The 14,480-nt window shown below is 47.0% G+C and overlaps 2 protein-coding genes across 2 annotated transcripts; one reads left to right on the top strand and one right to left on the bottom strand.

Annotated features, from left to right (window-relative positions):
• Nucleotides 1–3,238: 3,238 nt before the first annotated feature.
• On the top strand, nt 3,239–5,978 carry LOC119354227 (putative pentatricopeptide repeat-containing protein At5g13230, mitochondrial). Its single transcript, XM_037620942.1, has 2 exons — nt 3,239–5,871; nt 5,949–5,978. Exon 1 carries the CDS (start codon nt 3,239–3,241, stop codon nt 5,717–5,719), a length of 2,481 nt encoding a protein of 826 aa, XP_037476839.1. The 3' UTR covers nt 5,720–5,871; nt 5,949–5,978.
• Nucleotides 5,979–6,409: 431 nt separating this feature from the next.
• On the bottom strand, nt 6,410–11,297 carry LOC119283766 (TOM1-like protein 6). The gene is made up of 9 exons (XM_037563181.1): nt 10,905–11,297; nt 9,695–9,773; nt 9,359–9,457; nt 8,769–8,882; nt 8,415–8,563; nt 8,219–8,300; nt 8,050–8,135; nt 7,593–7,823; nt 6,410–7,510 (listed from the first exon to the last, which is right to left on the bottom strand). The coding sequence occupies exons 1-9, from the start codon at nt 11,045–11,047 to the stop codon at nt 6,583–6,585; spliced, it is 1,911 nt and encodes a 636-aa protein (XP_037419078.1). The 5' UTR covers nt 11,048–11,297; the 3' UTR covers nt 6,410–6,582.
• Between the last annotated feature and the right edge of the window lie 3,183 nt (nt 11,298–14,480).

Below are 14,480 nucleotides of genomic sequence, written 5' to 3'. Positions count from 1 at the left end.
TGGTCCTTTCACGCGTGGGGCGGCAGCAGCGGAGGGCGGCCACGGCCGGGCGCGGGCGCTGAGCAGCTATAGCGCGGGGCCAACGGAGGCGAGGAGCGGGACTACGGGCAGGCGGGTGTGCGCACGCGAGGCAGGGGCGCGACGAGGTGCTGCATGGACGCGCTGCTGGAAGGCGACGCGTTCGACGGCCTCGCTTGGGGGTGGAAACGGTTGGAGATTTTTTTCATCTCCAAGCCAAAAATTTCGCCGGCAGCCCCCCAAATGGCGAAAAAATGCCTTCTGGGGGCTCAATAGCTGGAGATGCTCTTAACTACCAGTATATACTAGGGCTTGAGCTGCACCTCTATGTCTGACTTGCAGACGAAATACACGATCATCCTGAGCTCTTTCGTGCTCTTTGCCCGTTCAAATAGGGCGACGAATTTCTTCCAGCCAATACAAATCCACCTCATACCATTCTTATCTATTACTAGTGTGGCTGGCTGCTCCGTCGTGCTTCCCTCCGACTGAAGCACGAAACACATTCTTCTGTTTATGTGTGGAATGTATCTTGAACCGTATTCCTTGCAGACGTCCTGATCAGCAGACATGCACATGTGTTGCATGAGAGATCAAAATTTCAGATCAATGTCTACTTTAAGTGGAATGAATGATTCACACGTACAGTACAGTCGGTGTTTATGTATTAATAGATGAATTTTGCTGTACTTTTAGATGAGAAATTGGTCGTGCACAGGGTTTTGTAATGTAGTGATTACACAAGTAGGTCTCAAGATTATTTCGTTAACAAATCAACGCAATCTATCTACAAGCAATAGGTCAAAGAGTATGTATTTGAACTCACCAAATGTTGGCATTAATCCGTCTTTTGGTCATTACTGCCACAAAGATAGGAAGTTTAGATTGAATCGCTTGAACTTTCTTCTTCTCCACACTAGTTAGAGGTGTCCTTTCGTCAGATAAAACGTAGGGATGCTCAGAAGGCCCCTTGAGATTGCTGGTGGAGCTATGAGGTTCCAAATCGATCCCAAACTCCACAGATGCTCGCTCATTCAGCATGTGAGCTTCATATCCTGAAAAGCTTGCACGACCCTCATAAGATAAGCATAACATAACCAGAAGCAATTTGGAAGTTGATAAAAGGAAAAATACACACGTAAATATAGCGCTATAACCTAATTTAGCAGCAGATGGGGAGGATGCTGAAGCCATCTTTTGAGCTTTTGCACAGTGACTAGGTGCCTGCTTCTGCTGCCTACATGATTTCCTAGTGCCTTCTTCCACAATATAATGAGCATTGGAACAACTCACATAGTAGCATGATTTTCTAGTGCCTTCTTCCACAATGTCACCAGCATCAGAACTACTCACATAGTAGCATGATTTTCTAGTATCTTCTTCCAGAATGTCATCATCATTAGAACTACTCACATAGTAGTCTGTACGAGGGGCTGGATGTACTTGTTCTGCATATCAAATACATTGTTACAATGACCAGAAAAGCATAGTACTCCCTCCGTTTTTATTTACTCCGCATATTAGTTTTGGTCAAAGTCAAACTTTACAAACTTTGACAAAGTTTATAAACAAAAATATTAACATATACAATAACAAATCAATAGCATTAGATATGTTGTTGAATGTACTTCCACATCATATAGATTTGTTATGCTAAATATTTGTATTCTTTTCTATAAATTTGATTAAATTTTACAAAGTTTGACTTCACTCAACTCTAATATGCGGAGTAAATAAGAACGGAGGGAGTACAAGTAGTATTCGACTTTACAATTCCAATTAATCTTACCATTCAGCTCATGGCGATCGCAAGTAGCGGCAGGTGGAACACCTCCAAAGCTCTGAGAAGATGGTTGACAATAGGCCTTCTCATGACCGTTGGGATTAAATATATGAACCTTAAATGTAGAGTTCCCACGGTATATGTCTGACTTGCGGACGAAATAGACGTTCATCTTGAGCTCTTTTGTGCTCTTTAAATGTTCAAAGAGGGCGATACCTCCCTCCCGCACGTCATTGTCGGCGACGAATTTCTTCCGGCCACTACGAATCCACTGATCTATACGCATCTATTACCAATGTGGTTGCCTGCTCCGTTATACTTCCCTATGCTTGAAGCACGAGAGCCTTTTTTTTCTTTATAGGTGGAATATATCTTGAACCGTATTCCTGGCAGAAGCGCTGATCAAACATGCACAAGTGTTACATGAGAAATCAAACTTTAAGATCAATGTCTAGTTCAGTGGAATGATCCACACAATCGGTGTTTATGTATTAACAAATTTTGATGCATTTTTAGATGAGAAATTAGTTATGCGCAGGATTTGTAATGTAATTGCAGAAGTGGGTCCCAAAATTTCGTTAACAAATCAACGCAATCTAAAAACAATAGGTCAAAGATTATGTATTTGAACTCACCAAACTAGTGTTATTAACCCAGGTTGTGGTCATTACTGCCACAAAGATAGAAAGTTCAGTTTGAATTGCTTGGACTTTCTCCTCAACTTTCTTCTTCTCCGCAGCACCTAGAGTTATCCCTGCTTCAGCTAAAATGTAGGAATGCTGGGCTTTGAGATTGCTGGAGCTATGAGGTTCCAAATTAACCCCAAACTCCATAGATGCTCATTCAGCCTGTGAGTTTCATATCCTGAAAGCTTGCACAATTCTCATAAGATAAGAATAGCATAACTAGAAGCAATTTGGAAGTTGATAAAAGGAAAAACGCACGGGTAAATATAGCGCTATAACCTAATTTAGCAGATGGGGAGGATGTCTAAGCCACCTTTTGAATTTTTGCACAGTGACTAGGTGCCTGCTTCCGCCCACATGATTTTCACAAACACATTAGTACAATTTTATACTAAGTTAGTACAAAATTAAGACATTTATTTTAGAACGGAGAGAGTATCAAATTAAAAATAGCACTAATGATAGACCAGCCGTGTGTTAATTATCTCCGTAAGATAGCGTGCTTGGGTGTGTTACCACCGCAAAACCCTCATAAAAATTTGTACCTCCTCCGTCCTAAAATAAGTGTCTCAACTTTGTACTAAGGTTGAGACATTTATTTGGGACGGAGCGAATAGGAGAGAGCATGCTCATCAAAAGAAGTGGATTGATGAGAGAAAGGGCTAAGTTAACTGACCATATTGCGCGTGAAATCACCCGAAGCCACGGCAAAGTTCTTCTTGTCATCGAATTCGCATTCCCGCCACGGCCGATGATCCGGCGAGCGAGCCGCCGCCTCCTCCCGGCCATCCCACACCGCACGCTCCCGCCCCGCCGCGGCCTCGCGGCCAGCGCGGCGCTGCAGTGGCTGGACGACGAGCTCGCCTCGCTCGCCCTCCCCAAACCCGGGCCCGGGGTCGACTCGCACGCGTGCGCCAGGCTCCTGCAGGGCTGCGTCGCGCGCGGCGACTCCCGCGGCGGCCGCGCCGCGCACGGCCACGTCCTGCGGGGCGGCGGCCCGGACCTCTTCTGCGCCAACGTCCTGATCAACCTCTACGCCAAGGCCGGGCCCTTCGCCGGCGCGCGCAGGGTGTTCGACGGGCTGCCGGACCGGAACACCGTGTCTTTCGTCACGCTCCTCCAGGCCCACGCGCTGCGCGGGGAGCTCGAGGCCGCGGCGGCGCTGTTCCGGAGGCTGCGGCTGGAGGGGCACGAGGTGAACCAGTTCGTGCTCACCTCGGTGCTCAAGCTCGTCGTCGCCATGGACGCTCTGGGGCTCGCCTGGGCCGTGCACGCTTGCGCGTGCAAGCTGAGCCATGACCGGAACGCCTTTGTCGGGTCTGCGCTCATCGATGCCTACTCCATGTGCGCGGCTGTCCCCGATGCAAGGCGCCTGTTTGAAGGGATCGTGGGTAAGGATGCTGTGGCTTGGACTGCTATGGTTTCTTGCTATTCTGAGAATAACTGCCCGGAGAACGCGCTTCAGGTTTTCCGGGAGATGAGGGTGGCGGCTTCTAAGATCAATCCCTTTGCTCTGACCAGCGTGCTCAGGGCTGCCGTGTGCTTGTCGTCAGTTGCGCTAGGCAAGGGTATCCATGCCTCTTCAGTAAAAACACTTTATGATGCCGAGCCTCGCGTTCGTGGTGCGCTGCTTGATATGTATGCCAAATGTGGGAATATTGAGGATGCCTGCTTGGCTTTCGACATGGTTCCCCATGATGATGTGATACTTTGGAGTTTTATGATATCCCTGTACGCACAGAGCAATCAGAACGAGCAGGCCTTCGAGCTGTTCATCAAAATGATGCGGTCTTCTGTGGTGCCTAATGAATTCAGTCTATCAAGTGTTCTGCAAGCTTGTGCTAATATACCCCTCTTGGACCTAGGCAAGCAAATTCATAGCAATGCTATGAAGATTGGTCACGAGTCTGAGTTATTTGTTGGAAATGCACTGATGGATCTCTATGCCAAGTGCAGCAACATGGAAAGCTCACTCAAGATCTTCTCATCATTGCGGGATGCCAACGAGGTGAGCTGGAACACAATTATTGTTGGTTACAGCCAGTCTGGTTTTGGAGAAGATGCTTTGAGTGTATTCCGTGAGATGCGTGCTGCTAGGGCGCCTTCAACTCAAGTTACATACTCGAGCGTGCTCCGGGCTTGCGCGAGCACAGCATCCATCAATCATGTTGGCCAGGTTCACTGTTTGGTTGAGAAATCCACATTCAACACTGACACCATTGTAAGTAATTCACTTATTGACTCATATGCAAAGTGTGGATGCATCAGGGATGCTCGCAAGATATTTGAAACTCAGAAAGAACACGACATAATTTCATGGAATTCCATAATCTCAGGATATGCTGTTCATGGACATGCTGCACATGCCCGAGAACTTTTTGACAGGATGAACAAGAGCGGTATTGAAGCTAACGATATCACTTTTGTTGCTCTCCTGTCTGTCTATGGTAGCTCGGGTTTAGTGAGCCAAGGACTCTCTCTGTTTGATTCCATGAAGCTTGATCATGGCATCAAACCATCCATGGAGCATTACACTTGCATTGTTAGGCTTCTAGGACGTGCTGGCCGTCTGCATGATGCTCTAAAATTTATTGGAGATATCCCTTCAGCACCATCTGCTATGGTTTGGCGTGCATTGCTTAGCTCCTGTATAGTGCATAAAAATGTGGATCTGGGGAGATTTTCTGCAGAGAAGGTGCTTGAGATTGAACCACAAGATGAAACAACTTATGTCCTGCTATCAAACATGTATTCTGCAGCTGGAAATTTAGATGAAGTTGCTCTTTTGAGGAAATCAATGAGGAATATAGGTGTAAGGAAGGAGACTGGTCTTAGCTGGGTTGAGATGAAGGGTGAAATTCATGCCTTTTCAGTAGGGTTGGAAGACCATCCAGATATGCGAGTGATACATGCTATGCTAGAATGGCTAAACCTGAAAGCCACTAGGGCAGGTTATGTTCCTGATACTAACGTAGTGTTGCATGACGTAGATGAGGAACAAAAGGCTCGCATGCTGTGGGTGCATAGCGAGAGATTGGCTTTAGCATATGGGCTTGTGATGACACCTCCTGGGCATCCAATTCGGATCATGAAGAATTTGCGCTCCTGCTTGGATTGCCATGCCATGTTTAAGGTGATCTCCAAAATAGTCGAACAAGAAATTATTATGAGAGACATCAATCGGTTTCATCATTTTGACAAGGGAACATGCTCATGTGGTGACCATTGGTGATGTTCCATTGTCCATTCATGTATTGAAGGGAGCTGCTCATTGATTCGCATCACCTTTAGTATACTGGATTGCTGGTTGAAATGATTATGTTGACGATTTGATGGACATAAAAGAGCAGTCTTTGCTCAGCTGAATCATGTGCCACGTGCCAGGTACACTTTGTGAACTCATGTCCTGTGTTGATCTCTCAATAACATCTGTGCTCATCAGTTCTACCTTAATGTGCTAGGTTGGCATCAATCAGCAGGGTAATTTGAAAGAAAAAAAGGCTTGCTTGATCTGGACTGAGCAAAGGTAAGCATGCCAGTTTTTTCCCTGTACATATCTGTGTGATGTATATGTACATAATCTTTTTCTTTAGGGAAAACACAAAAGGCTTGCGATGTATTGAAAAGGTAGAAAGGTTAGTACAGCCCAGGAGGGCAAGATACAACGCACATTAGGAAAGGAGACAGAGAGAAATATTAGTGCACATCCCAATCAACTGGGTTTAGGAGCACCTGCACGAGCCGAATGGCATGCCTCCCTCCGTAAAGAGTAGTGATCTAAACACTCTTGTATTTCTTCACAAGAGGGAGTAGATAGCAAACATCCTAATTTCACACGTCTGAATGATGAAACAAATAGCGATGAAAGGCAAGGGCCCCCCTCTCCCCTTACCTTTTCCTCCTTTGCGCGGAAGGTCTACCAGAGACAAATGGTTGAAGCAAATCATTTACAGCAATTATGCTCTACCATCTCTTAAGAATACACATATGCCGACCAACAACTAAAATTAAACAATATCACCAATATGACCCGAACACATATACAGCAATGTACAAACCAAACGACACAGAGTAGCTAACTTGAACTCGCGAGACCTATTTCTTTCCACCGATCATAGGTTGACCACCACCCTTTGGACTAGGCACATTTGTCGATCTGCTTGTCTTGCCTGCTGCGCCGAAACTCTTCACATCGATCAAATCACCAAACAGATTGTCTGGCATGTAGTAGGGTTTGGGTGCTGTCGCTGGTGCTTCTTTTGGTCTTTGGTTTCCATTCGTTCGAGCATCTGGAACAATGGCAAGGGCGTTGTTTGCATGAGAAACAAAAGAGCTTTGCTGTTGCATAGGACTGGGACTTGGGGTTGGAGATGGCACATGTTGCATCAGTGGAGAAGCATAAGGTGTTGAAGGAGCCGGGTAAGGTGTTGAGGCAACAGAAGCAACAGGAGGATTCGGCGTTTGGTATGTGGCAGGCTGAAAAGGATTTACAGAGTTGGCACTTGTAGGCATGGCCCATGGCGGTGCCGGATAGGTTGATGTATATTGTGGCTGTGCCGGATAGGTTGATGTATATTGTGGAGGCTGAACTGGATATGCTCCAGTCTGTGCACTCTGTTCACTTTGGGCCCAGGGCGCAACATAATTGTTGTATGGAGTGTACCCCTGATTTATTGGATATGCCTGGTGGTTGGAAGGGTAATGTTGTCCATTCGATGTTGCAGGCTCATAGTTCGGCGGTAATTGTGACCCATTTGACACGGCGGTCTGCTGACTGTCATTTTGGCTCTGAGTTGAAGAATCTGTAGATGCTTCAGGAGGACTGTACAAGGTAAGGCTTAGAAGGTCGATCATATCCTGCTCTTTTGTCCGAGTACCACTGACAGAAGCTGACTCAACAGGAACTAGGGCATTGCTCGCAACAGAAGATGATGCTTCAGAAGTTGCATCGTCAATAGGTATAAGGGCATGATCACCAACACTTGATGATGCCTCATCGCTGCTTACCACAGATTTGTTCTTTCTACAGATACAGAACATATCACAAATAATTAGTTGTGGTTCAGGAATAAGCAGATTGCACATCAAAAGCTATTTTCAGTTACCTTTTTGCTAGCTGAGCAAACTCATCCTCTTCATCCTCTTCAACGGGGGTCTCATTTTGTGCAACAACCGGAGGTGCAGATGGCTGTGGTGTTGGATCCTCTCTGGGTATCTCATCTCTCCTTGGCATTTCAACAGGTAAAGGAGAACCAGAAGCGATGGCATCGTGTTTTGCAAGTACACTTTGTAAGCGGTCATTTATTTCTAGGCCTTGTTTCAGTAGCTCCTCATTCCTAAACAACAGGAACCATAAGAAGTCACACATTACATTCTGTGGCAGTGTGGCCTGAACTGCACTGTCATTTAGACGGCACAGAACTGGAAAAGAAAATGTGTGCCACGCTAATGCATGTGCATGCTAGTTCTTATGCGAAACTTCAAATTCACTTGAGGCGAACACCACGGTACACTAAGATAGGGGAAATATTCTTTGTACGTCTGTGGGAGACATGAGCTTACCCTGTTGAACTGACAAATCCCATGAGCTTTTGTTGATTTGAACGACTTTGGCTGACAAGCTCAGTAACAATTTCATCTTTAACAGCCTGGCATCACCAATAATTGAATAGGTTATTTCATGCAATTCACCAAACTAGCCATGCAATTTTCTTTTAAATATTCGGTTTACCATGCGATCAGCAGGATTCAAAGCATTCACCATATCACTCAGTAATTCTGTTGCATCTCTAATATTATCCAGATCCCCTGAACTGGAGCAAAAAAGAGATAACAAGTTATAACCATTAAATGGAGCAATAGAACAGATAGCTCAGGCAAGAAAAGCTCAAGGAGTTGAATATGGAGTACTAGAGAAGAAATGCAACCTCAGCGTTTCAACATCAGATGCCATTCTGTCATTTAGACTTCCAGTGGGATATGCAGGTGAACCATATGGCTGAGACTGATGCGTCACAGGAGGAGTAAATATTGGAGGGGCATCCATAGGACGGCGTGGGAACATTACTCCTGACCTCTGTAAAAGATGTCACCTTAGCTGATATAATTAAAGCCCAGTAGCTTGTCCCCAAAATAGTAAGACGTGAGCATTATCTGAGGCTGAACTACTTGTACTTTAAACTTTTCTCTCAGGGCATGTTCTTGGCTCCACAGAAATGTATACTGGACTGGTTCTGTTGAAAAGTGTGAGGTTTACACTGGGGGAAAATTTGCAGCCATACCTTTAGTTCAATGTATGACCAATAATACTGTGGATATTTGCCCCCAGGTCCACCAAATGCTTCTTGCCATGAGTCCAGCAGTATCAATATCTTATCCTTCACTTGCATATCGTGCTGGATATTCAGAAAATAAACATTCCAAAAGACTTAGGACTACGTTTGATTGTTTTCCATTAGTACAAAGAAACAGAAGACAGAAATCAAAGTAAGAAATATAACCACAAAATGGCAACGCAAAATATATGATCCATTATGGATGAATCGCAGACATGACTGTTACCATGTTACCCAATAACAGTTAGCAAGTTCACCTGAAGAAGAGTGATGGTTGAGACTCAAACACACAAAATAACAGGGATTGGCCAAAAGGGTTCTTATTGTATTTGTGATTTTACCAAGTATGTCTAACATGAGAGTTCATAACATTCATTCATAAAGTTCTAAATGACATGACAAAATTATCTGTCACTAAATATTTTTTGGATAACCAAGTAAACAAGCATACAAAAATGGATGTAGCCAAATTGTGTTGAACACTGAGAAATATCTGGAAATGACTTAGAAGGATGAAGGATCAAAGGAGGGTATACCTTCTTCTGAACAATTTTAACCATTTCTTGTAAAACATGCAGCTCAGCAACTTCAGAATGAACATATTCACCACAGTTCTTCATCATTGTCTCCAAGAGCTGCAAAGAATTTTATAACCAGTGTCAACAATAAAAGTAGCCCATGAAGTTATCTTGGTGGGATAAATAACTTGACTTATTGCTTTCTTAAGTTAACAATCTTACAGTGGCAGATAAGTATAATAGTATCTGAATTACTTCTAACAAACTAAAACTGACCAGAAAAACAAATCTAGAGTTTTCACAGCAAATCATTACAGAAAACTACCAATAACACATATTATTAGAAATACGCACCGTCAAAGTGAAAAACTGAACTTTCGGGTCCTTATTCTGCAGCCGCTTCTTTACTGCTTTTACCGCATCTTTTGTTTGCCTGATAAAGGATTTGCAAATATATTAGCATCCGGTAAGGTAAAGCTTCTCTGCGAATACATAAGTTAATCTGGATGTCCTCCAATCAGTACATTTACACAAACACACCATAATCCAAAGGTTTATTTATTTGGAATCCTCTATTGAAACATAATGGCAATAAATCATAAGCAATTATATAGTAATCTGGATGCCTTCCCACATATGAATACCCCAGCACAATAGAAGTTCAAACACATTTCCATCATGAACAGCTGTGGTGCAGTTTGGTTCTGACAGATCATTGCCCAACAGGCTAGGCTAGGCATCAAAATTAGACAGGAAGTTTCTTAGTGCTATGGATAGCTTATCAATCATATTTTCTCGACCACAGAACTACTCCCTCCGTTCCATATTAGTTGTCGCTCAAACGGATGTATCTAGCACTGAAATACATCTAGATACATCCATTTCAGAGACAACTAATATGGAACGGAGGGAGTACTACCATTAGAATCGATATCTTGATTGGCATGAATGGCAAGCAAGCTACTGTGCACACCATTGCTGGAGCCATATAATGAACGGTCCTGTATGCATATTCCGTCATAATCCTTGGCGACATCTCACCTGACGCTCCAAAAGGACCATACCTGAGCTCGAGCTTCAGTTTCTCAGCTCAGCCTAAGTTGAAGAAACTATGAAACGTGCCACCGCAAGCTAAAAGTAACCTACACGCGTCTGCTTAGTACTTGCAGCCCATATTATAGTTGCATAACAGAGTAATAACTAATAACCACTAGAAAATTGTCCGAGGTAACAACAGGCTAGAGGCCACTTCCTACCAATCAACTCAAGCCACCTCGAATCAATTAGCTAGCAAGAATTCCCAAATAGATTGCAATTTTGACCCAAAAGCCGCCCCAATCGATCGGGTCAACGGCCCCCCGAAGCCAAAAACCCCGCCGCCAGCCACGAGAGACGCAACAACAGCAAGGACAAAGCAACAAGCCTCGCGCGCGGGACAAATCCCAAATCCCCCACCACCGTAATTCTCCCCACTCAGCGGCAAGCACCAAAAGCGAAACAACCATAGCAGGAGGCGGGCGGGGGGAGAAGGGAAGGGGAGGCGACGATCAGTAGCAGTAGTCACCATCGGTCGGCGTTGAGGGTGTCGCATATTTCGAGGTTGACGGCCCAGTCGGGCCCCTGCAGCAGATGGCTGGTGGCCTTGTCCACCCGCGACGCCGCCGGCAGCCGCGACCCCGGCCGCGGGGCCATCCCCACCGGGTACATCGCCGGAGGCCCCTTAGCTTGCCTAGCTTCGCGAAACCGCCTCCCGCGGGCAGCCTGGTCCTTCCGGCGGCGGCGGTCGCTTGGGGCTTGGGGAAGCGTCCGCGGGGCGGGGCGGAGCTCGAAAGATTCCGTTGATTTTTCGGACGCAGCTCCTCTGACGTACGGCGCACTCGCTGACGTGTGGACCCGGACCCACGCGTCAGTGGCCCAACGTCAGGTGGCCGTACGGGATCCGGCTCCTGATTTTTCTTCTCGGCGCCTCCTTTTACGAGGAGAGGAGGAGGGGAGGCGAGGATGGCAGGTGGACTAGCCAAATTGGAGGAGGCGACGAAAAGCGGATTGGGCGCGTTTATCCACCTGAGGCCGCGCGGGTGTACGTCCATGACGGGTGGGTCCGGAGGCCACGTGGCGGCGGTTGCGTGGGGTGGTCGGGGCTCGGAAGGTGCCGGAGGCGAGGCGAGGCGAGACGGACTGGGGTTACTTACCGGTTTGGGTTTAAGCGGGTTTTTGCTTTGGCTCGGTCGGTCGTCTTGTGCGGGAACGGGGTTTATCCGCGCACGCGCTGACGGTCCTTGCGTTGCGTTGCCGTCTTTGGTTAGACCGATGAAAAGTACGCAAAAGGGGCTTCTGCACTGAGAGCTTTTCATTGATCAGCAGATGGTTAAAGGCTTAAAAAAGCTCGTATAGAAGTTTTTTTTAACATAATATAGACGCAAGTGCTCATATATACGCGCATATACTTATCCGTATGACTATAAATGCACACACGCACACACTACATTTATGAGCACCTTCGAGACACTGAGCCGGCATGTCATCCCGAGATTTTACTAGGTCACACCGTAGGCATCTCATAGTCGAGGGAAACATCTCCTCCTACTGAAGGCATATCGATGAAAATCCTAAAATAATTTGGAATAAGAGCATCTATAGCCGAACCTCTCAAACCCGCCTCATACACCCCGACGGGCTGCCCGGTCATGATTTTTTGACCCAGACGGGCCTCTTAAACGGCCCTCAAACGCTCGGGCTGACCGGCACCTTCTATATTCAGCCCAAATATGGGGCGAATATGGGGACGCCAGGGCACGCCCACCATGTCGGATTGGCGAAGGGGGCCCAGCCGGAAACGCTCTCAAACCGACGGTCCGAAGCTCGTCTCCTCCGTTAGACCGGCGGCGCCGCGTGGTGTAGCTCCGGCGGGCCGCGTAGTGCATTGCCCGACTATTTAAGTCGCTCGGCGGCACCTAAACCCTACCATCCATCCACATTTTCCTCCTCCTGTCCGCCGCCATCGCCACTTTACCCGTCCGCCTAGTAGCCATGCCCCTACGTCGTCGGGTGAGGAGCGAGCCATTTCTGGCGTCGAAGCGCCGGCTCGAGCTCCTTGAGCGGATCCGGGCTAGGCGTGTAGCCCGGATAGCCGCGGGGCTACCTCCGGATGCAGTGGATCCGGAGGAGGAGATGGAGGAGGAGGAGGATGTGGGGGACGCTGGCGATGGGGATCTGCAGGCGAAGCAGCAGGTCATCCTTGATTCCCTCCGGTCGGAGTCGGCAGCGGAAGCGGTCGTCATCAGGAGATGGAGACGCAAGAGGCCGTAAAGGAGGCGGGTATATCCACCTACATGGATGAGGTCGGGCAGGAGGAGGATGAGCCGGAGCCCTCCTACCCGCCCGTCCAACCGGCGCCGGGCACCGTCGTCGTGGACATCTCCAACGACGAAGAGTAGCTAGAGTAATACGTAGGATTCTTTTTACATGCTTTGTATGAATCTATGGAACGAAATATGAGAGATGTGGATATAAACTGGCTAATTTGAGGCGTAACCGGTCAGTGTACATGGACGCGTTCGCGAATGTTTGAAAGACCAAATTTGTAAAGTTCGACTATGAATGCTTTAAATGCAAGCCTCAGGATTTTAACCATAGGTTGGTTCGCAGCTCGTTTAGAAGTTGGGCGTGGCCAAAGTCTCGCGGTCGTGTGCGTCCATGGCAAGTAAACCTGGCTACGCCGTACATACAGCATCTATTTTTCTTGAACGTACGTCTAATTCTTCGACACGAAGGCTTTTTGCGAAAGGCTGGCAGCTCGTCCGTACGCGCGAAACACACGTAGGAGAATCCGTGAATGTTGGGTCGCCCATGCACAGCAAATGCACTCCTTTCTTTTTGCTGAACACCGCCCCCTAAACCCTAGTAATAGCATGGATGGAATCGATAAAGAATGCAGACGTCCACGTCTCAGCCAACCAGTCAAAGGGCCCTCAAAGTTCTCGAGATACAGCACATCTTGTTCGCAGGGCCGACACGTAACCGTCCTTTCCAAGCCTCCGTCCAGCCGGGAGGATTCCTGCTGCGGCGCTGCCTCCTTTTGCTTAATCCGATCATCGAATCGAATACTAGCTAAAGTATTCTGTACGTTGCCGGTCGGGTGGAGCATCCGGCCGTCATCATCACGCGTTTCATTCCCAACTAATCAGCTGATTAATGAGCTACGACCAGAGAATGATTGACTAATCAAACTCGAGAAATTAATTCGCTCGCAGTGGGACAGAAGGAGACGGCTCTCTTTTTTTTTCGGGGAAGAAGAAAGAGCGCCGTTGACCCTGTGAACAGCATCGACGGGAGAACGACAGGCAGCGGGATATTTTTTTTTCATTATTGATTGAAATGAACACCCCGATTTCATAATCACACCGGCGAAGCAAAATCGCTGGCCATCGCAACGTTTTACATCCAGCAGGACTGACCACCCAGATGCATGCGAGGAAATTCAAGGTGATGGGATTGTTGCTTTCGCCACGTGCATATGACGACTTCTCCGGCCGCCAAACCAGAACGAGTTCGTCGGTCCATGCGATCCGCCTCCGTTAAGTCGTCCGCTTTATCTTGACGTGATTTTTTTAACTGGAACATGCATTGCATAACTTAACCAGAACGCGCCCAAAGAAAACATGGTTAGAATCTTAGCCAGAACGCATCCAAAAAAAACATGGTTAGAATCTTCTAAGTCGGCACAAAGAGCACAACAATCGGACCTTGGACCATTCCTTTTGCGAGGTAGCCTGCCCCTGATAGCCTGCCATAAAAAAATCTTAATCTTGGGAGGCATACTAGCCGCCCAAACCGGCTTGAACTTCTAAGTAGGAGTGCCCGAGATGGGTCTAGAATGCAGAGATTTGACCGAAAATCTCCTAGACGATACGTGAGGCCAGACAATAGTGTACTCCTCCGAGAGCAAAGGGGACGAAACGGCAAGACGATGGCAGTCGTCCAACTCTATCGGAGAGAGGGATCTCCTGAAGCCCAGATCCCAATTGATGCGAGAGAGCTCAAAGATTGAGATCTCAAGGTTAGAACAATACGAAAACAGAATATAAAAGGTAACAGTTAAAGTAGAGTCACCAGTCTACCAATCCAACCAAAAACGAGT

This window comes from Triticum dicoccoides, chromosome 1A (assembly GCF_002162155.2).
Source record: "Triticum dicoccoides isolate Atlit2015 ecotype Zavitan chromosome 1A, WEW_v2.0, whole genome shotgun sequence".
In the NCBI taxonomy this organism is placed as follows: Eukaryota; Viridiplantae; Streptophyta; class Magnoliopsida; order Poales; family Poaceae; genus Triticum; species Triticum dicoccoides.
The sequence above is the reverse complement of the archived record's forward strand: the minus strand, read 5'-3'. Positions and strand labels throughout refer to the sequence as shown.

Excerpts from the sequence above, each read along its gene's own strand:
- LOC119354227 (XM_037620942.1), top strand. The coding sequence starts at position 3,239 with ATGATCCGGCGAGCGAGCCGCCGCCTCCTCCCGGCCATCCCACACCGC.
- LOC119283766 (XM_037563181.1), bottom strand. The coding sequence starts at position 11,047 with ATGTACCCGGTGGGGATGGCCCCGCGGCCGGGGTCGCGGCTGCCGGCG. Across the intron at positions 8,136-8,218 it reads TGAATCCTGCTGATCGCATG|GCTGTTAAAGATGAAATTGT; the intron begins GTAAACCGAATA and ends TGGTGATGCCAG. Across the intron at positions 7,824-8,049 it reads GGATTTGTCAGTTCAACAGG|GAATGAGGAGCTACTGAAAC; the intron begins GTAAGCTCATGT and ends CCTGTTGTTTAG.